The sequence below is a fragment of the Haemorhous mexicanus genome, chromosome Z, assembly GCF_027477595.1.
Source record: "Haemorhous mexicanus isolate bHaeMex1 chromosome Z, bHaeMex1.pri, whole genome shotgun sequence".
NCBI classification, from domain to species: Eukaryota; Metazoa; Chordata; class Aves; order Passeriformes; family Fringillidae; genus Haemorhous; species Haemorhous mexicanus.
In genome coordinates, this window is record NC_082381.1 from 42,976,904 (window position 1) to 43,000,407 (window position 23,504).

At 41.2% G+C, this 23,504-nt stretch overlaps 2 protein-coding genes across 5 annotated transcripts in view; one reads left to right on the forward strand and one right to left on the reverse strand.

Annotated features, from left to right (window-relative positions):
• The window catches only part of RNF38 (ring finger protein 38), a 105,347-nt gene extending 93,126 nt beyond the window's left edge, over positions 1-12,221 (forward strand). For all 3 annotated transcript variants that reach the window (XM_059836656.1, XM_059836657.1, XM_059836658.1), the window contains 6 exons: positions 351-512; positions 3,341-3,447; positions 5,006-5,090; positions 6,572-6,693; positions 7,027-7,126; positions 8,775-12,221. In XM_059836656.1, the coding sequence (XP_059692639.1) occupies positions 351-512; positions 3,341-3,447; positions 5,006-5,090; positions 6,572-6,693; positions 7,027-7,126; positions 8,775-8,837 (639 nt within the window). In that variant the 3' untranslated portion in view covers positions 8,838-12,221. The remainder of the gene's footprint in view (positions 1-350; positions 513-3,340; positions 3,448-5,005; positions 5,091-6,571; positions 6,694-7,026; positions 7,127-8,774) is intronic.
• Positions 12,222-19,844: 7,623 nt separating this feature from the next.
• Positions 19,845-23,504, reverse strand: part of NANS (N-acetylneuraminate synthase) — a 32,512-nt gene continuing 28,852 nt past the window's right edge. For both annotated transcript variants that reach the window (XR_009485084.1, XR_009485083.1), the window contains one exon: positions 19,845-20,272. The gene's annotated coding sequence lies outside the window, so the exon portion shown is untranslated. The remainder of the gene's footprint in view (positions 20,273-23,504) is intronic.

The window sequence follows — 23,504 nt, forward strand, 5'->3', positions numbered from 1 at the left end:
ATTTTTTTCTCTCGCATAGTTATACAGTGAGAGCAGCCTGGCAAGAAGGAGAACAAATATTTGTCCTGAAAAATGCAAGATACAGAAAATTACAGCCACTCCTATATTTGCTAGATCGCATAAATTCCTGGTCTATAAGCATGGCTAGCTGGAAAAGGTGAATTTATATCAAATGTGTAGTGTCGTCTTTGCTCTTTTGGGTAGTGTTAATGACCTAGGAATTGCTCACAGAGTTACTATAAAATTGATCATGGCAGCACAGAATATACAGCTGGGACTGCAGTTCTTTATTGGGGAAAAAATTTCATCTCTGTTATTGCAACAAGGACTATCTCTGGTTTTTTTTGTAGCCACTTCAAAGGATAGAAAATGATGTAGAATTGCTTGGAGAACATCTTCCTGTAGGAGGTTTTACATACCCTCCCTCAGCCCATCCACCAACGTTGCCTCCCTCAGCTCCTCTTCAGTTCTTAGCCCATGATCCATTACACCAGGAGGTGTCATTTGGGGTAGTAAGTATTGTTTTCTATGCTACATTATCTTTCACACTGCATTGACATTCTTGATCTTTATTCTATAGTGCATTTTGTTGAAAAGTCATGCTTTTGCAGTCATACTCCATTATTGGAATAGCTGCATATTGTGGTATTTTCTTTAAGCTTAAGTTAATCAAGTTAAGAGTAGTTTAATAACAGGAGCAAATTATTTCCAGTAACGTCATCTGCAGAGTGCAGCAGCATTTACTTAGAAAACGTTCCGTGTTGTCACATAGTTCAGGACTTCTACTGCAGGTATTGGTTAGTACAGTTCAGAAAAACTGCTACCACTTTTGGTTAATTCTTCATCATTTATTGAGTTTCCACAGCTCAGGAAAGCCAGAATGCTTTATAAACAGTTCTCTTTAAGCAGTTGTAGAGTGTTTCCATAATTTAGACTACACCATATATTATAAAGATAGCCATGTTGTAAAGCTTGATTTAACTCAGCTTTCAGGGGATCAACAGGCAGTTCAACTGCAGCAGCACAAAATAAAATTAGAAGTGCTGCAGGATAAAGTCTGTGTTGAATTTTGTTGAATCATGTGCCTCTGTGGTGTGTCCAGTGGTGATAGTTCTAGGATCTTTGTCTTGTACTTCAGTCTGCAGTTACACTAGTCCTGAGATGTGTCATGGTTTTGTTGTTGTTGTTGTGGTTGTTTTGTGAGGGTCACTTCTTTCAAAAAACCAGAATACCGCCTCTCCTTTCTGTGATGCTGGGAGAAATAGCTAGATCCCAAGTTTAGCTGAAATTTTTTGTTTGACATGTACATCAAGTTGTCTGTGGTTTTAGGGGCATATTGTTATTTAAATTTTAAATAATAATTAAATTTTAGGCCCTGCAGCTGCAGAATATACAGATACCTTGTCTTCAATTATTCTTCCTGAAATCACAGAACCTAGTCACATGATTGCTTGCAGTTTTCATAAAGGTTCAAGTAAATGTCCACCATTTCAAAAAGTGATCAACTTACTCCTAATCTAAAGGTGTACAGATTTCCAATGAAGTTTTCAGGCACTATGAGACACTCTGGAGTCCAGGACACTTGAAAGCTTCTGTAAACTGCTTGTATTTTATTCAGTATGCTTGTTAGATGAATTAGTCTAATCATACATGTTTTGCTTGGAGTCAGACTTCTTCATTTTTAAGTTTGGTTGTTAAAGTAGATAAGGAACATAATAACCATTTTCTGCAGGTCATAACATTTGTCCTCTGATACTTCAGCTCTGTTATTTATTGGTAAAGAGTGGAATAGACATATTACAAGTAACCATGTGGCCTTTTATAAAGTAATACTATGGAATAGATGCACTTCTGATTCTTTTTCATTCATTGAACACAACAGTTTCTAATTATGTTTTTGGATTGTAGAATTCACAAAGCAGTAACATTAATATTTCGTATGTCTAGTTTGAGACTCCAACCAAAAGGAACCTGGCTCTTTTGTATTGTTCATACGTTCATATTCATATGTTAATTTTATGTATGAATATGGCTACCTAATTATAATGTTTCTATTGTAAAATTAGGGGATTTTCGGTTAGTCAGTGGTAGTGTTGGGCTCTCGTGCTTTCAAATTTCAAACGTGTAAGAAGAAAAATGTGTTGGTAAAGGACTAGAGTGTTCTTTGTTTAAAAAAAAAAGTCTTAAGGCCCTCAAATATTAGTTTAATAGGGATACATTAATTTTGTAGAAAATTCAAAAACATTAGTTGTAGACAATACAAAAACATTTTAGTAAAAGATGACAAAAAGCGCCCTGATTTATCCATAGAACAAATGCATTGAAACTTTGGGCTTGAATGTCTCTCTATGCGTGGTCCAGCTGCAGAATTTGTACTGATTAAACCTTCTAAATATACCTGAAAGCCTTCAAGCCTTTAAGCCTAAATATAAATATATACCACTGCTTAAAAGTTAGTGTTTTTATTAAAGAGATTTTTTTTTTTTAATTCTCATTTTTAAAGAGAATTTTTACTCAACTGCTTATGCACAGGCCTGCGTAATAGTGCCTGAGCCTTTTATATGTAGAAGAGGTTCAGCAATTGATGTCCTGTTTCCCAAGCTGTACTGACTGTAGACTAAACACACAAAAATTTGTAGGAATTTCTGTTTATGTTACCCCTTTTTCACATGAATTGGTAGGATTGCATATTACAGATGGGAATAGTAATTTCAAATTGAGGCTGAGATTTTAGCAGAGGCTGAATTTTTTTAAACAATGCTTTATTGAAAGTGGATTTCATTATTTCATTATTGATTAAGAATAGAAATGTAGAATCATGGTCTCACAAACTGGATGAGGTTGGAAGGGAGGTCATCTGGTCAAACAGGGCCACCTAAAACTGGGTGTGCAGGACTATGTCCAGCCAGCTTTTGAGTATCTCCAGGAAGGCAGACTCCACCATCTCCCTAGGCAACCTGTGCCAGTGCTCAGTCACCCTCAGAGTAAAGTGTTTCCTGATGTTCAGACAGAGCCCCCTGCGTTTCAGTCTGTGCCCTATGTCTCTGGTCCTGCCACTGGGCACCACTGAAAAGAGCCTGGCTCCATCTTCTTTGCACCCTCTCTTCAGGTATTTATATACATTGATAGGATCCCCCTGAGCCCTCTCTTCTCCAGGCTGAACAGGCTCAAATTCTTTCAGCCTTTTTGCACACGAGAGATGCTCCAGTCCCATCTCAGTGACCCTTTGTTGGACTCTCTCCAGTATGTCCATGTCTGTCTTGTGCTGGGGAGCCCAGAACTGGACACAAGTTCCAGTTCTGCAAATTTCAGTTGAAGCTTATTTTCTTCTTTCTTGCAGCCATACCCACCTTTTATGCCTCGAAGACTCACAGGGCGCAGCAGATACCGATCCCAGCAGCCAATACCACCACACCCTTACCATCCCAGCCTATTACCTTATGTGCTGTAAGTGAAAAGTACATTTGCTTTCATGTAGGCTATTAAGAAGTCAGAAAGCATCTTGGCACCTTTTATGGTTAGACTCTACCAGACACCAGGCATATTTCACCTGTCTCAGAGGAAAACTTCCATTTCTGTGTAAACTTTTCAGCCTATTTTTAAAAACCAACACCACTAAGCAAGGAAAAATACAAGTGAACAATTTTTGTCCAGTGTAGTTTTGTAGGTATTTTGATGCACAGCAGCCTCTTGTTGCTGAACTCTTGGTTAAATCTTCAACAGATTTTAAATCATAGTTCTATGATACTCTTACAGAGGCATAGTTACATTGTAGGATCAAGTTGCAGGAGTCTGCATTTACAGAATTAATTAATTGGTTTGGTTCTTAATTGTAAAACACAGGAGTGGAGACTTCTGTGATCTGTTACTCTTTATTGGCCTAAGTGCTACTCTGTCACAGCTGTCACATTTCTGTTCTACCTCTGAGTAGCCATTTCTGGAAAAGATGTGGGACAGTTAACATTTAGGAATTGTCTGTAGTGTGTTATGGTAGACTCTCTGGAAGAGAGCTTGGGTTTATGACATGAGATGTATTAGTCTTCTGTGTTCTGTATTAGATGCAAGAATTAAATGTTTGGAAAACAAAGATTAAGTTTCTGGTGGCAAAGGTGACATTGACAAGGAAATAATCAAGCACTGACACCAGATCTGTAGATTCTCTCTGTGCAACATCAGACGTGGCATGAAAATGGCACCAGAAATCTGATTCAGCAAAGTTGTTCAACTTTTCATCTTGCAGTCTGAGAGTTGTGTCATAGCTTCTTGCCTATTCATTGAGGACATGATGTGGCATAGTAATTCCTGATTCTACTTTATTACTGCTTTGAATTTGTGATTTCCATGTCTGTGGATGAAGTTTTGACCCATTGTACTACCTTGGGGGGGGGGGGGGGGTAAAAAGACTCAGTGAATATACAAGCAGAAAATAAACATTTTTCTGATCTCTCATTCTGAAGGGATACTGCTTTTACCAACATCACAATACATGAGAAAGTGAATTTGTGCTTGCCTTCAGGATGGGCTTGTCTGGTAGCAAATCCTATTTTTCCTCATGTTTTAGGCTTGCAGAAGTTGCAAGACTTTTATGTTAGAGATCTGAATGGACTAAAGGATTCCTCTTTGATGGTCTTTTATCCACTTAAGGAAATAAAACATGTTTAAAAGCAGATGTCAACTTCTGTCAGTTTTAGGTCTCCATAGTTTGTGATAATTAAGAGATTAGTTTTTGTAATAAAGCTGAGCTTGGTTATTAAAAGTATCAAGTGGATCATGCATGCTTTAAAAACCTCAGCACTCACAATATCAGAAAGTTAACAAAAAAAGCATTTTTCTGTGACTCTTTCACTTCAAATGTCTGTTCTTGACTTCAAACACAACATTTTTGGCAGTTCTGAGAACAAGTTGATTTGAGAGGCATCAGAAAGGTTACTTTACCTCTGCCAGATGTTTCTGTGCTTTCCTTCTGCAAGATGCTGAACCTTATCCTTGTTTGCTCTCGTGGTAGATCAATGCTCCCAGTGCCACCAGCAGTTGGACCAGCTTTCAGCTTTGAGTTGGATGTGGAAGATGGAGAGGTAGAAAACTATGAGGTTGGTGTGTGAACTACAACTACCTTTAAAGGTGTTAGCTCAAGCAATAGATAAAATTTTATTTTATTTGCTTTTAATCCTGGTTTTACTTTTCAAATAAATGTAGTGACTGTGAAGACAGAGTCCAAAAATGGTCCTTTCAGATTTTTTTTTGTAATATTGAATATTAGAAGTGTTTAGCTTTCTTTCTTGTCTATTGCTCTTTCCCAGAACATACCTTTCCAGGCCAGTAATCATTAAATTGTTCAACTTTTATGTTCTCCTTGCTACTCTTCTCCTTTCAAAATTTAATTGATTTTAAATTCCAAACAGAAGTGAGGCACTTTCAAAAGAAAAGGGTAAGTTACTGGTTTTATGAGTGTAACTTTCAGAATAGTTTTAATATCATAGGATTAATTAATCTAAACATAATGTTTATAAAATTGCCTTAATGCATTTTCTTCTTGCCCTCTGGAGGGGCTGATAATTCACATCTAGAGATGCAGAACCCTCTTAAATATTCTAGATAATTATGGGGCTGTTCCAACTGTTGTTTCTTTGCTGGTTCTGAAGCTAATGGATTCCATTTGATTTCTCTTGAGTTAGTCATCATTAACCCTAACTTCTGCATCTTTTTGCCTGTGCTCTCATTAAGATATCTGTGTAGTTGCACATCTTCAGTTTAACAATGAGTGCTTCTTCAGTAACTTCTGTGGTGGTTCAGAAGCAGCAATGTCTTCTGAGAATTTGGGCCCTAGGTTCAGTAGTGTAAGAAATCAATACCATTTGCAGCTTTCATAGTATCTTTTCTCTGCATTAATTGTCTGTCACACTGATGTTGTTTCCTATGCCCCTCATGAAGGAGGGTGAATTAAATACGTGACAGATTGCAAATTTTAATACATGAAAGGATTTTAGTTGCAATCATTGACTTACAGAAAATTAACAAAAAAAATTAGCAGCCAAAAAGCGCCTAAAGTATGATGATATGTATTTGTTTTCCAGATTGAGGATAAAAATCTCCGTATTTTAATTCAGCTGGCCCAAGACATGGAATGGGAATCATAAACTGTCCCATTAAATTTATGATTTCTCTCACAAGACCAAATTCACATATTCTAACGAAGGAAATTAGTTGACAATTTCTTTCTGGTTACCAGCACTGTTAATTTCATAGCAGGGTGAGGTGATCTCTCAGAAGTGAATTATTTATTGAACTGTGCATGCAGTCACAGGGCTAATTGGAAGTTGGGTCCTTGGGAGGTGGGTTTTGAAATCCCTGAGAAAATATCTTACATCATTACAAAGATGGTTAAGCTCTGAAGGACATTCCAAGGAGCTTGTATTTTGTGGGAAAACTAAGGTTCTAAACATTTATTGATAGAAGGGTGTTTTGTTCTAGCAGCTGGTGTAGTGAGATGGGATGGTAGTGCCCAACACTAATGGAAACAGAGCCTGTTTGATCAGTTAATTTTTATATGTCTGGTTTCCATGTTTTGCAGGCACTGCTGAATTTGGCAGAACGTCTGGGAGAAGCCAAACCACGGGGATTAACAAAAGCAGACATTGAGCAGCTTCCATCCTACAGGTTCAATCCAAACAATCACCAGTCAGAGCAGACGTTGTAAGTATATTGGTCTCTTTCAAGGATCCATAATTTAGGTGGCTTGATTTTCATTTCTTTCACTTGCAGTCACAGGAAGGTCAGAAGAGCAAGAATATTTGATTTGTGATGTGAAAGCACAGTAAATAAAAAAAAAAAAACCAAAACAACAAAACACCCATAGAACCACACAGTCATTCTCAGTTTCCATTGTTCGATGTAGATCACTGTAGCTGCTGAAGGAGTAAAACAGCTACTGTGTTGCAATCATACCGCTAATGTTTTGTATGGAATTGCACATTTGTTGTTCTCACATAGCAGATACATTTGAACTTCATTGTTTGTCTTTTTCAGATGTGTGGTGTGCATGTGTGATTTTGAGTCCCGGCAGCTACTTAGAGTCTTACCCTGTAACCACGAGTTCCATGCGAAGTGTGTTGATAAATGGCTAAAGGTAAGAAAAAGTAATCCTATCTTAGATGAAATTGATTATGTAGTTTTGTAGGAGAGGGTGGGGATATTTTGCTGTTATGCTTCATTTCGTCTTGTTTTGTGTTTCTGATACTTAAAAAGCCAGCAGAATGGAATCACTGCCTAATGATATTATTCTAATAATTGATGAAGACTGTTTCTTCATAGTATTTGGCACAATGGAAAATGAATATGAATACAATTGTTTTCATTGACACCTCTTACTGTGTTTTCCATTTGCTTAAAACAGTAACTGTGCATTTGAGTCTTACATTAAAGAAGACTTGAGAAAAAGTAAATAATATAGGAGGTATGATACAGAGCTTGGTGATGATGGTGGCTTCAGCTGTTTTACGTAGCTTGCCTAGCAAGAATGAGTACCAACAGATTTCCTTCCCTACTTTGCTGTTAATGTTGGTTTCTGGCCAAATAAAGTGGGTTACATATGTACATTTATGTGTGTGCATATATACAGAAATGTAATATATACATATAGAAACTACAGTTTTACAAAATAATTTACCCATCCAAGAGGATCTGAGCAAAAAAGAAAGGCTCAAGAGTCAGGACCACCCAGTAAGAGCACTGATTAAATAGCAGGTGTACAGAAGGTGAGATGAACAAGAAATACAAGTAGATTTTGGCAGACATTTCTACAGGCTGCTCTTCACTTGTATTTTCATTGAAAAATCTGATTGTCTTAGAAAACTTGGAGTACAGTGGTTGGTCTTGCAGTTTTGGTAACTATGAAATAGAGAATTTGTGACGGGAAAGAGCTCTCTTCACTCTTACCTTTGCAAGGAAAGTATTGACTCATAGATGTTATATATTTTTCTGGGGCTTTTTCTCATTATTTACTAAAATGAAATTAGCCAGTATTTGAAAAGGGGAATGAGAAGGCAAAAATACTCTCCCAGTAGCATAAGGAATATTACTTCTTATCTGTCTTACTTTTTAAGGAAGCTAGAAAAATAAGTGAGTCACAGGACATATTTTCAATATGTGCTTTACTAAAGAGCTAAATATAGGCTTGCTGGTGTGTGTTACTTGAATATCTACTTGGTTGGGTTATCTTTTCTTTCTTTATTTTTTTTTATTCCCCTTCCCCTTTACTAAAAGCCCCTCCCTTTTTCCCCAGTTTGCTTTCAGCTTTGACCAAGTCTATCTGATGTTTTTCTGTGATGATACCAAATAAACAAAGTATGGTGTCATTCCTGATCAGTACAGTTTGTGACAATATGACATCCTCACACAAAATGTTTATTTGAGCCCAAGGTGTCTCAGTTTGTTTCGGTGGTTTTCTCTTCATCATACAGTACAGGTAGTTAGTTGCATCCATCTGACTGCAATATACTGTATTGTAAATCTGCATTAATGAAACCACCATCACTTAGCTAGAGCCTTTTTTGTCGTCTTGCTTTGGCTTTAAAGATTACTTTTGGTAAATGTAATTTTGAATTTGCAAACTCACCACACCATTCAAACATAACAAAACAAGAAAAGGCATAAGCACATTCTGTCTTCTCTTGAATTGCTCTTCCATGGTCTCAGATCTCAATGTGACATACATGTTACTTTAACAATGTATTTGTCAGTCTTGTTAACCCTCTTTTGTCTTTCTGGTTTTACAGGCAAATCGTACCTGCCCGATTTGTAGAGCTGATGCTTCAGAAGTGCATCGTGATTCAGAATGACCAATCTAAGAGCACAAATCTGGTTTGGGTGTTTCTGGTCACATGTATATATGAACTCTCTGTTGAACTTACCTACCCATGTGGCTTCCAGCCTGCCCTTTACACAAAAGGGTCAATGGACCTTACTTTGCACTGTGTGACTTAATCAATTATAAAGCTTATAACTAGTCTTCACAGTTACAGGATTGTTATACTAACAAGTGTGATTGGAACTCCAAAGATTTTTTTTTTTTTTTAGCTTAATTTTTTGTGTGCACTAACATTCCCTGGGTTTTGTGTGATCATTCCAAGTATTGCTGCGAGATTACTGTGGATGTGATCTTTTAGCATGTGCTTTTATATAAAAGAAAAAGAAAAAAAAAAAGTGGTAGCTCCAAACAATATAGCAATCTACCTTATATAGAGCCTTCAGATACTGTGAGTGGGGATGAATGGTGTGAGTGTGTGTTTGCCTGAGAGAGGGTGAGTGAAGAGTGCTTGTGACTGGGTGTGCCTGCATTTTTGAGAACCTATATACCAGCATGTACTGAGAACGTATGTGTGTAGTAATAATTATGCTGCAATGTATAATCTTGTGTGTTATTTAAACAGTACTAGTACTGTACACTGGTTCCTTTCCTTGTGTTTGCAGTTGCACACTGAATGCGATAGGTGCAGCAATTACAGACATTTAGTATTTTGTCCCCAGCGTACTTACAGGTGTAAAGACCTTTCTACCTACTACTATTCAAACAGCTGTTATGCTTCCCCTTCACTGGAGGCTTTAAGTATGTACCACTAAAGAATGCATTGATTCTTCACACATGGGTAACCTTGGGTGTTTTATCATATGTTACAAAGTCTGGATTTTTTAATGGCTGATTTACAAGTTATTTTTTCACTGTAGAGTCACCATACCACACTTAGCAATATTAATGTTTTCAGTTGCTGAAATATATCAATGTTTTTCTGTTTTCCTTTTAAATTTTTCTAGCTGGTTTTACCAGTTATGTGTTTCTTTCATGAAAGGAAGCAGGAAGTACATTGAGGGTGTCCTGATCTTGTGGAACAGCTCTTAACTTTTGCCCATTGTACTTGCAAAGGACATCATCTTACAGCTTATAAACATTGGCATTTGGTTCTTTGTCATCTGCAAGGAAGTTGGTATGTAACTAAAATAACTTGTAAAAGGTTACAATTTTATTCCTGCAACTCCATGAATAAAATACATTTTTTAGCATTTTCTCAGTGAAGTAAAATTTCATATTTCTTTCACCTTGTCACAAGTGGAGGTAGGTTTTGGTCATAACCTGCAGAATTCAGTTGCCCTGATGCTGCTTCTTTCCCTTCCTTACTTCATTATGAGTATAATAGGAAGAAGGAACTTCTTAGGTTTTTGCAATCAAGTTTCCAGAGTGCTCCACTAGAGGAGAAATCTGGAATACTTTCCAAACAGTGCTGTGAAAAAAGGGGATAATGTCTATTCAAGTGCTCTGAATAACATTTTATTTGGGCCATTGATAAAATGAGCTTTTTTTGTAATGTTCACACTGTTAACATCTCTGATGTGTTCAAGCAAAATATTTAGGTCTGCACATACCACAGTTATTAAAAGGATGCACTTTTTGCAAGGAAACTCTTCTCATAAATTCAGTGTCATTTCTTTGGTTGCAGCAGCAGTACAAGTGGCACAATTACCAGTATTGCTACAACTTGCTGCCAGTCTCAGCTTTAAGTTCATTCTTTATAATTTCTGATGCTTTTGTATGCTGCTATGCTTTAGTATCAGTTAAAATTTCAAACAGTGTTAGATGTTCTCCATGCTGTTTTCCTCTTTGAAGATTTTGCAGACCAATCTCAGCTCTTGGTGCAGCTAAATAAAAGCACAATTTTGCCCTGTTTCAGATGTTTTTCTCTCTGTTTAGTTATGCAGATAGTTCTCAAAAACAGTGACGCTTTCTGTACCTGTCCTTGCTTAGGAACACTAAATAAACAAAAATGCTGTTACTTCCACTTCAAAATACTAGAATTTCTTTTTCCTCTCTTCCAGTGGAGCTAAAGAATAGGCTTTTCACAATAGCACCTAGCAGGTTAAATTACATGTAATAAAATTTATTTTTTTAATAAATAAAATCACGTTTAAAAAACATATGCCACGTATGTCTTACAAAACTTAGCCTCTTTTATATAACTGCAAAAGAAAAAGAATCCATGTACAGATTTAAACATGACTAACATTTCTGTGTTTAGTACTCAGTTCAAAGCATGGAAAGAGGGTACTTTTTCTAAACTTGATACAAATGAACAAGACACATACTTCTGAAGCTGAGGGAAAGTAGTTCTCTTTCTGGAACTGGAGAAATGTCCCTTTTCCCCCACTAAAATTCAGTGAGACAATAGGAGATCTAGGAGATGGAGGGTCTAAGTTGGTGAAATCTTGCAATTAATTGTTGCACTCTTATGGCTCATCTCTCCTGGAATGGTTCTCCGGTTTGCTTGGATGAATGGGGACTTGCTTCTTGTGGTTAGTGTGTACAAAGAGCACACGTGCTTATGTTTTAAATCAGCTCAGACAGGCTACAACCACATCTTCTGTGGTGGCTGTCAAGGGCAGGGGATTTATGTTCAGCTCTTTACTGCCATGTATTATGCACAGCTACCATGGTGCCTGACAGCACCTGAATTCAGCAACACTTCTTTTATGTTCATTGCCTTTCTGCCATCCAATGACTCTTTTTTCCTCCAAAAAAAACAAAAATATCCAACCTCCAATATGCTTTATCATATTGGCACTGCTGTGCTTTTTTGCATAAACTGTCAATTTAATTTGACATTTTGGTGGATATCAAGGCCTACAGATAATTCCAGTGTCTCATATTTTGGCTTTCTTTAGAAAAAGAAGTAAGACCATGTGTTGTACAACATTTTGTAGAGGCTTCTGAATGTGACTTCACAGCTCTTAATACAGTGCATCATACTTGGGATGAGACTAACCAACTGTTTTAATTGTAGAAAACAGTTTCAACTGAGTTATCTTTGGGCCTTTGTAAAAGCTGTGGTTTTTTTCCTTTGGTACATTGTTACCTCATTTTGCTACTTGTGTTTCAGACTTGCTAATTATTATGAAAGCTTATGGTTTTTGTTGAAATCATATTTTGTTAAGTGTTTTCTTTAAATCATATGCTATTGTATCATTTAACATGTAGTTTTAAATGTATTATAAATATCTGTAACCAAATCATTTGAAGGCTTGATAAATTTTTAACAAAATTTGTACATTTTTTATGAGAGTTACTAGTAATGCTTTACTAGGTAGTGCAATGAATTTTTATTTTTAATCCCTGTGCCCAATTTTGGAGTTGAGAGAGTTGTTCGGTAATAAATGTATGATGTACACTTACACAATTTTGTCCTGTTCTTTCTCTGAGGAGTGTATGATTTTCTTTTATTACTGGGCATATTTCTGTGCATCATCATGCAAATTGAAATATTACTGGCAACAGCCACTTGTTTTGTAGGTATTTTGCCATCTTAACTGTAGCACACAACTTTTTCTGTATTCTTATGTTGAGAGTGCCTCAGAAACTGATCTGAAATGCTGTACCATATTTCTCAGAGTGTGAGAATTCATCGTACACAAAGCCTTGTGTTCTAAAGATCTTATTTACTTAGCCAGAAGAAGCTTTGCAGGGATGAAGGTACATCTTAGGCATACTATTTGCACTGTGAATCAGCTGAAGAGATGTGTTACACTTTTGTAGTGCCCTAACAGTAGTAAGTGATGCACCCTGAATTATAATGGTTTCATTAGCCAGGGTCACACAAGAAACTGGTAGTAAAACAAAACCAAAAAGAAAGAAAAAAAAAAAGGAGTTGTGTGATTTTGGTTTTAAGATAACTAAGTTGACAGATGTAGTTTTTTTAAGAGGTTTTCATTTACATAGGACATTTAGCTGCATCTCTAGCAGGTGTTCTAGGTACTCAGATACATTTGAAGATTAATTTATACTTTTGAGAATCTTTATGCAAGTTCACACACATACCTTCTGGGTTTGGGAGATGTTGGAAAAGAGACAGGTATCAATCAGTCTGTCAGCTCAGATACTTGAAAAGTCACATTTTTTGCACCTGAGTAAACTGCAGAGCAGCTTCCAGCATCATCATTTGTTTGGCCATGACCGGTCCTAGCCTGAAGAGTAGAATTGCCCTGCTTCTCTCTCCTCATCTGGTCTCTGCTCCCCACCTTTGTATCACAGCATCTCAGTCTTCTTCCTCAGCATGTGTTGTCTTTGCTCACAATCCTGTGTTATCACTCCTTGAGGGTCTCCTGCCATTCTCATTAATTAGCTGACAATTTCTGTTGCTGACTTCTAGTAAATCATACCACTGCCCCCAGATACTGCATCCTGTGTACTCTGTTGTGATTCTGCTTTCCTTTGAACTACTGCCTACAGCTCTAGTTTCTCTATCTCGTGTGTCTGCTATAACCCTCCTTCTCCCACAGCTCACACCATCTGACTTTTAGATGTGGTATTCCTTTGCAACTGATTCACCTTGCAAATTCGTGATTTGCATGCCCACAGTGCTTATCAACTGATTCAGGAATGACAGCATGCTTAAGAAAAGATGGAGTTCCTCATTTCTTATTTAGTCTTACATCTGCAATAGACAGGCTTGGCTTTTCAGGAGCAGTGGCATTGCTGCAGCTTTTGTCCAATTCTAGCCTTTGCTAACCTTGGTAAGTGTAGATGTATTTATTTAACAGCATAAAGCTATTCCCTTATCTACAGTTCTTTGAGGAACTGGGGTACACTTCCAATTCAACTGCCCTTGTCCTTATAGGGGATTTCAACTTGCCAGAAATCAACTGGGAGCCATCACACAGCTGGTACAAGCCAGGTCGTAACATTCTTTAAAACCTTGGTGACAGCTTTACAGAAGCGAAGGGAGCCAGCTGGGAAAGATTCCCTCCTGGACCTACTGCTTGTCAACAGAGAGGATCTCATGGGTGGAGACTGGCTCCATCTTGGCCACAGTGACCACAAAGTGGTTAAAGTCTTTGTTGATTTGAGAGAAAATCCCAGCAAAACCTCAGCTCTGGACATGAGGAGAGCAGACTGTTCAGGGAACTAGTAAGTAAAATCCTCTGGGAAGATGTTTGGGCAGATGTTGGGGTCCGTAAGTGCTGGTCACTTTTTAAACATCACCTAGAGGCACAGTAACAGGCAATTCCTAAAAGTTGGAAGTCAGGCAGGTGAAGTAGGAGGCCAGCTTGGCTGAGCAGGCATCTTCTCTTTGAAAGAAGGCAAAAAGTTAAGGTGTATGCCCAATGGAAGTAAGGTCAGGTAACATGGGGAGAGTGCAGAGATGCTGCTTCCCACTGTAGTGAGAAAATGCATGTAGCCAAAGCTCAACTGGAGTGGAAGCTGGCCAGAAATGGGGACAATAAAAACAGTCTTCAAATATATTAATTGCAAAAGGCAGTGCTGAAAGTTACATCAGCCTGTTAGAGGACGGGCAAGGTCACCTCCCAAACAGGGACAGGAGCAAGGCAGAGGTGTTAAATGCATTCTTTGCCTCTGTTTTAAACACAGGTAACGGGCCAGGGATGATGGACCCCCAAGGGGGTCTCAGTGCCCTGAGCTGAAGGACCATGACTGTGAGAAAGATCAGTTTCTTTTTGACCCTGAACTTGTGCACGATCTTCTCCATCTGGATCCCTGCAAATCTATGGGGCCTGATGGGATTAATCCAGGAATCCTCAAAGAGCTGGCTGATGTCATCACAAAGCCCCTCTCCATGGTTTTTGAGCAGTCTTGGGAATCTGGAGAGGTTCCAGCTGACTGGGAGCTGGTGAATGTTAGCCCAGTTTTCAAGAAGGAAAAGAAGAGTCTTAAAACTACAGTGAAGTCTCACTTCACTGCCAAGTAAAATTGTGGAAAAGATTCATTTGGGAGTACTGTAAAACACTTGGAGGACAACCCAGTCATCAGTCACAGCCAGCACAGCTTGATGAGGGGAAAGTCCTGCTTGTCCAACCTGATTTCCTTCTACAGCAACTTAACACAAGAGAACCCAAGCTTGCTTCTACAGCAAGCTGACCAAGGGAAGCCAGGTTATGTAATCTTTTTGGATTTCAGTAAAGCTTTCTGTTACTGTCTTTCTGGACAAAACACCTAGCACACACCTGGATGAACACATCACATGATGGGTGAGCAACTGGCTCATGGGTCAGGTGCAAAGGGTTACAGTGAATGGGATGACATCAGCCTGGTGACCTGTCACTGGTGGGTTCCACAGGGCTCCATCCTTAGCCCTGTGCTCCTCAACAGCTTCAGAAATAACCTGGACACAAGACTGGAAGGGATGCCAACAGCAAAGTAAGTTTGCCAACAGCACTTCAAGCAGCCCTCTGGAGCCCAGGCTAGCTCTTTGAATTCCGGCGCTGCACCACGAGGGGGGATACAGCAGGGCTTGGGTTCTGCCCACGGCTGAACCTGAAGAGCCTCTTGCTCTCCGGTGCAGACAGAGACAGTGACAGGGAGTGGGCGAAGGCGAAAGGAGGAGGCTCTTCATCTTGAGGTTCCACAGGGAAGGGTTTCTTCCCAGTGAAGGGAGGAAGGTAAGAGCCCCAAGCACGGCTCTACGCGGGTTTTTAAACAGCCTTGACTTATAGCGTGGTTACAAACAATCGTCCAATGGGGAATCTTCAGGGGAGGAGTGAGGGGAATACATCCCTGGTTTGGGACCAATCAGGACTGATGGGAGGAGAGGGTAAGTCACATGGGCCAATAGGGTGTCAAGGTTTAGGGGCATTCCAAAGGAGTGTCACAATCAGGGATGGCCCAAGGGGAGAGTGACAGGGAAGGCTCCGGAAAAAGGGACTGGGTTGCCTTGACAGTCAAGGGAAGAAGCTGGAACAGAGGGCGGAGAAAGGCGTGAGGGACAGCTTTGAGGGAGGGTACAAATCAGGGTTGAACCAACTTTGGGCAGAACATAGGGGTACAACAGAACAAACCATTAAACAATAAACTAAAACAAACATGACCCGCTACAAACACTAAATCGGGAAAGCTGTCTGCTTCCTCAGAGGCCTTGCTGAGAAACCTAGACAAATGAGAGGGCTGGACAGGCATCACCGGTATGATGTTCACTGAGGGAAAGTGCCAGATGCCTGGGACATGGCAACTCTGTGTGTGGGGGTGTGTGTGTGGGTGTGTGTGTGTGTGTCTGTGTGTTTATAGACAAGAATTAGAGGCTGGAGAGCAGCTCCGTGGAAAGGGACACCTAGGGGTCCTGACTGACAAGCTGAACATGAGCCAGCAGTGCCCTGGCAGCCAGGAGGGCCACCTGTGTCCTGGGGTGCGTCAGGCACAGCATCACAGCCAGGCAAGGGAGGGGATTGTCCTGCTCTGCTCTGCACTGGGGCAGCCTCACCTCGAGTGCTGGGGGCAGTTCTGGGTGACGTAGTATAAAAAAGACATTGAGCTTTTGGAGAATGCTCAAAGGGTGGCCGTGAATCTGGTCTGGAGGTGAAGCCGTTTAAGGAGCACCTGGGGGTCACTTGTTCTGTTTGGGACGGAGGGGAGACCGCAGTGTGATTTTCGACATCCTTACAAGTGAAGGGGCAGGCACTGATCTCTTGACTCTTGTGACCAGTGATGGGACATGAGGGAATGGCATGAAGCTGAGTCAGGGGAGATTTAGATTGCATTATCAGAAAAAGGTTCTTCACCCAGAGGGTGGTTTGAGCACTGGAGCAGGCTCCCCAGGCAAGTGGTCACAGCACCAAGCCTGACAGAGTTCAAGAAAGGTTTGGACAATACTCCTGGGCACATGGTGTGATTCTTGGAGATGGTGCTGTGCAGGGCCAGGAGTTGGACAGAATGCTCCTGATAGATCCCTTCCAACTCATCATAGTCTATGAGTTTGTTAATTACTGCATCCACAAAGCTCTGTGCTTTTTCAGACACACAAATATTCTATTTGTGAGCCATCAGTTCTGAAATGCCCATTCTGCCTAACACAGTCTCACATGTTGGCCTTTGCAGTGGGTTGCACTGTGCCACTTAACACATCAGTGTGTCTCAAGGTGTGATTTCCAGTTGTGAAAGAACTCCGGTATCATCACACTTCTAGTATTTGGAACAAAATTCAGCAAATCTTCATTTTGAAATGGACATCTTGGAAAGGCTCATCCTGGCACCACTAGAAGAGTCTAAAGCTAACTGTTGTGCAGATGCCCAAGCTAGCACAGTCCTCTGTGATAAATGTCCTGGGAGATAGCCCACCAAGTTCCTCTGTCTCATTGTTTCTCCCCATAGATTTGTGTGTGCAGGAGAATTATTTTCACCAAACCATGTTTGCTAGGCTTTGGAGAATGTTTTTTGAGAGGCATTTAAGGAAAGAATATGGAGAGAGAAGTTAAGAAGCAATTCACAGCTCATTTGAGTACTAGGAGCTCTGGCCATCATATAGTCTTATTTAAAAACTGAAGATAAATCTGTGAGTTCAACAAGAGAAATGAGATGGAACTGTACTCAAAACAAGGAATGGAAATCTTTTTTTTCATGTGCAACAGACTAGTAATGGAATGCTGTCCATAGACCATGTTTATATGGTCTACCATCTTAAAAAAAAAATCCTTAGCAAGTAGCTGTGATAGTTTTGCATAATAATAAGGAAGTATTTCTGAAAAAAATTAATGAAACAATCATGCTGATTGAAAGAAGTAATTATGCATACTGGTGCTGCTAAAACACGTGTTTTTGCAATACCCGAAGTATTGGTTCTCTCTCTCAGCTTGCTCTTGCTCTGCAATTTACTGACCTGCTGTTGATCACAGACCATATCCCTTCTGTGTACAGAGGTTATTACTATTCTCTTGAAACATACGCTTCCTTTCTACCCAGATCTAGTCCAACCTGCAGGGCCAGGAGCACTTTGTGCCTTTATGATTTCATTTTCCTTGGCCTTATGTCTTTTCCTCCTGAAGAGCAGGGCCAAATTTAAAAACTAGCTACTGCAAACTGCTTTTCATCTTCCTCTGTATTCCATTGCATTGAACAGATTTAAGGAAACAGAGCAAGGAAATGAAGTTGCAGAGCATGAAAAGAAGTGATTGCACCTCGCCTTTAAGACTTCAGCATGGAGAATGATCAGTTTGCCACAAAAGGAGTAAAGGCAGTTGAATACTAGAAATTACACAGCATCAAAAAATAAAGATGTCAGTTTTGGTCTTGGATGGTTGCTCACTAACATGCTAAAATGAATTCTCTGACCAGACCACCTGTCTGTTATTAATGGGGTGTCTCATTCAACAAATAAATGTGCTTCTACAATGCACAATCATTAAGTGTACATGAAAGGACAGGAAACCATACAACTTCTGTAGGGCTTGACATTTACTGACGAATATCAATACCAGATGCTGAGGAAGTCACAGGGAACACAATCACAGTAATGAATCTGTATGGTCATATAATTCTGTGTACCCTCATTTTTGTGTAATGTCCTCAACAAGTCAAGTTCCATCAATTTAATAATAGAAGAAGAGTGATGCAGATAAAGAATTGTGTGACTTCAGTTTGGTGGGGGGCAGGTGGGGGGTTGGGAGGGAGGGCTAGGGATAAGAGCCAGAAGCTAAAGCCTTCCGGTTAACTAAAGGTCATATGGAATGATTAGCCACTAAATTCATCCTGAGGTAGCAGGTAGGAGTGCTACTTTGACAGAACTCCATACCTGAAGTACCATACCTGAAAGGTACAATCTGTCAGAATACATTAAGAAAAAAAACAATGATCTGCTTTGGTAAATCTTTCTCAGGGTACGAGAAATTCAGAGCACAGACAAGATTTGCTGAATGATGGATACTATTTGCTGATGAAGGAAATACCAAATATCCCCGGGGTCTGGTCTTCCTGGGGATTGTTTTAGTGAGCCCATAATTTTGCTTGTGATGGATTTTGCATGATCTGATGCTGGGGAAATCTCAGCAGCAAGTGTCACAGATCACAGCATCCCTAAGCGTCAGAAACACTGCTGAGTCTGCTGGCTAGAATTTCTGCCTTCATTTCATGGACTGTTAGGTAGGTGGCTCTGTGGGAGAGTGGAAATGGAAATACGCACTTCCATTTAGTTCTTGTTTTGGGACCTGGAGGGAAAAAACGAGCCAAAGAGAGGTTGAGAAGACTGTACCCAGGCAAAAGAAGCCCCTGCTGCTCTGTGCTGTTGGATGAGGCAAAGTACATTCACCAGCAGAAGGCTTCCAGTGTCCCTGGGAACTGCAGATGGCAGCAATTCTACAACTAATTCCTTCTGCACGGGGCATTGCCTCCGCTGCCCTGTGCATCTGGCTGCGTCTCAGAGCTGCAGTTTCAGAACACAAAGCGTTCAAACACAGCGCGAGTTCTACACATTCCCAGTCCTCCTCCTTCCGTTTTGCCTTCCCCCACCTCCTCACATGGCGTGTTTCCCCCTCAGCAGCGGGAGGATCGTGGTTTGTTCCCAAACTGGACCGGTTTCCTGCCTGTTGTGACAGTGACAGCGCAGAACAGACAGAGGGCAATATTGTAGAGCTAAGGACAATATTGCTGCCAGTGTGACAAAGCTCCTTGTGAGCTGTGCAGACAGCTCAGCCTTGCTGCCACATGGTACTGCTGGGGGAAACCAGTCTCTAAGCTCTTTCTCAGATGCTATGGAGGCTGCTCTGGATGTTGCAGAAAGTGCTGAACCTTTTACAGTCCTGCTGAAGCTCTGTGGCACAGCCATGACATTATTACATTAGGCAATACCTTTCCACCTCAGAGATATTGCTGGCATTGCTGTTAGGGGAATGAGACTGGGAGTGCTTTTCTCCTCGGTGGGCTGTGCAGAGGGACAGGGTCACTGTGGCAAAAATGGGCTGCAAATGGACTGCAAGCAAACTGTGTAAGGCACAGTCCTCAAACAGGGAGTGTTCTGTTTGGCACCCTTTCTGCCCTGTAGGTACCAACATTTTCCATGAAAGCCAGACTGTGAAAAGGAAAGTGGTGTGTAGGAGCATATTTTATTTTGAAAGGGTGGCTTCCATGTGAGTTGTTAATAAATGGCATAATTTCATTGACAGGGCATATAAATTATGGTATATTGAGGTGTAGATGTATTGGTTTGGGTTTGAATACAAGTAAAGCAGGGCTAAGTATGTATATGCAGCTGTGGCTACCATTATTTCACAGTAATAATTACGTTATTATTATAGAATAATTCAATTTTAACGCAGTAACTCACCTCTTGCACGTCAGATGGTACATAAATGGTACCTACATAGCTACTGATATTCCTGGACTCTTTTTCCAAAAATCTGCAGTTGTTATCTGCCACAGCTTGGTGGGCCAGTTTCTATTTCCCTGGAAATTTTCTGGGGAGATGTGTTACATTCCTTTTGGGTAGGATCTTCAGCTGCTGCACCTTGGCCCCTGAAAGACAACCATCTGTTAGTCAGGCAAGAACCACCTGCTCTGCAATTGACAGAGTTGAGCAAGTATTACAAAGAACTGATCACCAGGATAATATGGGTAAGCAGAGGACAGAGAGAGCAACTATATTAAGAAAATTTCAGTTCCCAATGAGTGCAGATGGATTTCAGTGCTACCTTTGCTGGGCTGTCCTAGGAGAGTGTTTTTGATGCTATTGTTCATCAATAACCTGGTGAACAAGCAAAACAGAAAAAAAATAGAAAGTGAAATCAGAGTGTTGTCATAAATAGAGGTAGATAGGAGAAGGTAATACAGGAGAAAAAAAGATTTTTGCCTTACTGCCATTTAGAGCATTCTCTGTGGCAAACAGGATGTCACAGAAAGAATCCATGGCTGAAATAAGAGAAAAAGTAAGAGAAAAGAAGAAAATAAAATTAACTCAGTACAAAATAGGTGAGTGGGCATGTGGGATGCATAGATTAGAATGCCAAGCGGGAATTCTACATTTCCTGTCAGTAAGAGGCAATCCCTTTCCCACCTGCATATCCAGACTGTGTGTTTACACTGAAACTTGTTGTCTCTTCCTAGCTGTTTTCTTCCAACTAAACCACATGAAACCAGTCTTCCTTGATCTGAGCATCTCCATGCTGGATATGCAGCTTCGATCCTGTCTGGGTCTTGGAACACCAGGTGCTAGAGAATTCCTCTCCTGCCTGTGACAGCAGGAGCATCACTGGGCTCTGCTGAGAGTTGTTTTCCTCAGAGTTGCCCATGGCAGAATGTCATCTTCTCAGCCCTCAGCTCACACCAGTCAGTGCAGAGTGATTCCTGTGCTCCAGGCTGTGGTTGCCCACACGAGGCACTTGGGGGACACGGGACTCCTTGCACTGGGGGGGGGGCAGGTGGGTCTGAAGCTCCTGCCTGTCATCCAAAGGCAAAAAGCAGGAAGTCTGCAGGGGCGCTGGGGCAGTGTCGTGTGGGAAGCAAGAGCATGTGACTGAAGAGGAAGGAAAGGAGCCAGTTCCACTTTAATTCTCTCCTGTCAGCTAGTTTCCAGTTGTGGTAGCATGCTTTGAAAGGTGGCTGGGAGGCCAGAGAGCCTGTGTAATAAAAGTGTTTGCTTGCAGCACAGAATCCAAAGTAAAGCACTGAATTAGAATTGGTCTATTTTATGTAAGTATTGAGTGCCTTGCTTCACAGGAGGTCTGGGACAGTGTTCCTCCTGCTCTGAAAGCTTTCAGTGCACAAGCCTAGGATAAACTCTGACAGACAGTGCTAAGGCCAAATCCATGGCTTGACCAGTGGCGCAGGTGCAAGAGGAGAAGTTCACTTGTCCGTTGTCAGCACAGGAGTACCTTATGCTGTTGGGAGGTGCAAGAAGAGGGATGAGGAGCAGCAGGGTTACAAAGAGATGTTGAGATGCTGAACACATGACTGGGGACACTCAGGGATACCCAAAAGTCATCCCAACTCCTGCTGGCACAGGTAGTCCAGGATGGAGCAGCATCTCCCTCTAAATTTAGCTGGGGAGGTTTTTTTAATCAAACCCCAAAACAGGGAAAGAGAAGGGGGATGCAGCTGAGGCTGCTAATGTGCCCCTATTCCCTGCATGTGTGCTGCCTCCCAAAGGAGGTGGGAGCTAATCCCAAGCCCTAGCACTCTTCTTTCTAGCCTTTTCTGTCTTTAATTTTCTGTTCACTGTCTGAGGTGGCTGTGCTGACAGCAACCTGCCCAGGCTGAGAAAGGCTTGTTGAATCATATCGTGGATGCCTCTGCCTTACTAGTTTCAGGGAAAGCTGGTAAGGAACATTAAGGAATGCATTCCCAAGTGCCAGCCTGGTGCCAGAGAGCTGCTCTCCGCCCTCACCCACCCAGAATGAGCATGAAGTGCTGGTGTGTCAGAGTGCATTTGGGGAACCCTTGCCTAGACAGGGTGGCTGGCTGCAGTTGCAGGCAGGGCAACCTCCCCTCCAGAAGTTATTATCTTCTGTCCTTCCTCCCTCACCAGCTGATGGACTGGGGCTTGGGTGTTCAAAGGAAATGTTTTCAAAGGAGCCAGAGAAGCAGCTCAGTGAGGCCAGTGGACATGGCACATACTGAGGTGCCAGCATCTGAAAGGGTCATACAGCTGTAGGGCTCAAGGAGCTGCTAATGAGCCCAGCTCTGGGCTTCCCAGGACAAAGGAGATATGGACATACTGGAGACAGCCCAGCGAAGGGCCACTGAAAGGACGAGGGATGGTTGTGCCGTCCCCCAGTGCTGCTGAGGCTGTGCAGAGCTGCCTCTCATGTTGGCTTAGGGGGCACCTGCAGCTCAGCATTCAGTGCTAGGGATTTTCTCTAGGGCCATCATCTAGCTCCCAGCCTTCCCAGCTGCTAGGGGCTTCACTGGGGCTCTGCAGTGCCCAGATGCCCCAGCCCTGCCAGCAATTGCTCTCCTGTACCCAGGAGACCTTTGCACCCACCCTCCTGCCCTTGCTGGGCACCCTGTCTCTGCTTCCCACACCTCCCCAAGCCGGATTACCAGCATGCTTGCCCCAGGACCAAGAGCCTGTATTTGCAGCTTCTCTAACACATGAAGAATATTTCCCATCCCTCATAAGCAGGCTACTTCTTCTGGAGCAGAGGCAGATGTGCTTGGAGCACAGAGCAAAGCTATCACATGTTCTAGCCCCAAACCTTGCAGGGAAAAAATACTCCTGGGCCATGTTATAATCTCTCACCATGGCTCAGGTTGATATTGAAATCAAACCAAATAAAATTTTTAACACAATTTGAAGCATTAGAAAGCAGGCAAGTAAGGTCCTGGAAGTTCATCAGAAGGGGTCTCTGGTGGTCATATTCCCTGAATGCTTCAATATCAAATGCTTCAAAGGTGACCTTCCCTCAGACTTTTTCTTCGGGCATGCACTGTAGCTTCCTGTTCTATAATTTGTTAAAAAAACACTGTAGGCCTCTTTATCTGTTTCTCCACTGATTCCTACACTTAGCTACATTTATCATCCTTTGTGTGTACCTTTACATCCTTTTATCTCTGTTTTTTTTTTTTTTCATTAAGCTCAATTCAGCAACTTCAGGGCAGCTGAGAATTTCTATTCTCTATGTTACTTATCAAGGAGTACCTGAACTTGTGTCAGAATGACAATGAGTCTGTTTTCTTTCTGCCACAGGAAGCAACAGCAGGTCATTTTTCCTTTTCTGCTCTGCCTTGAGCTCTGATCCCCTCTGGGAGA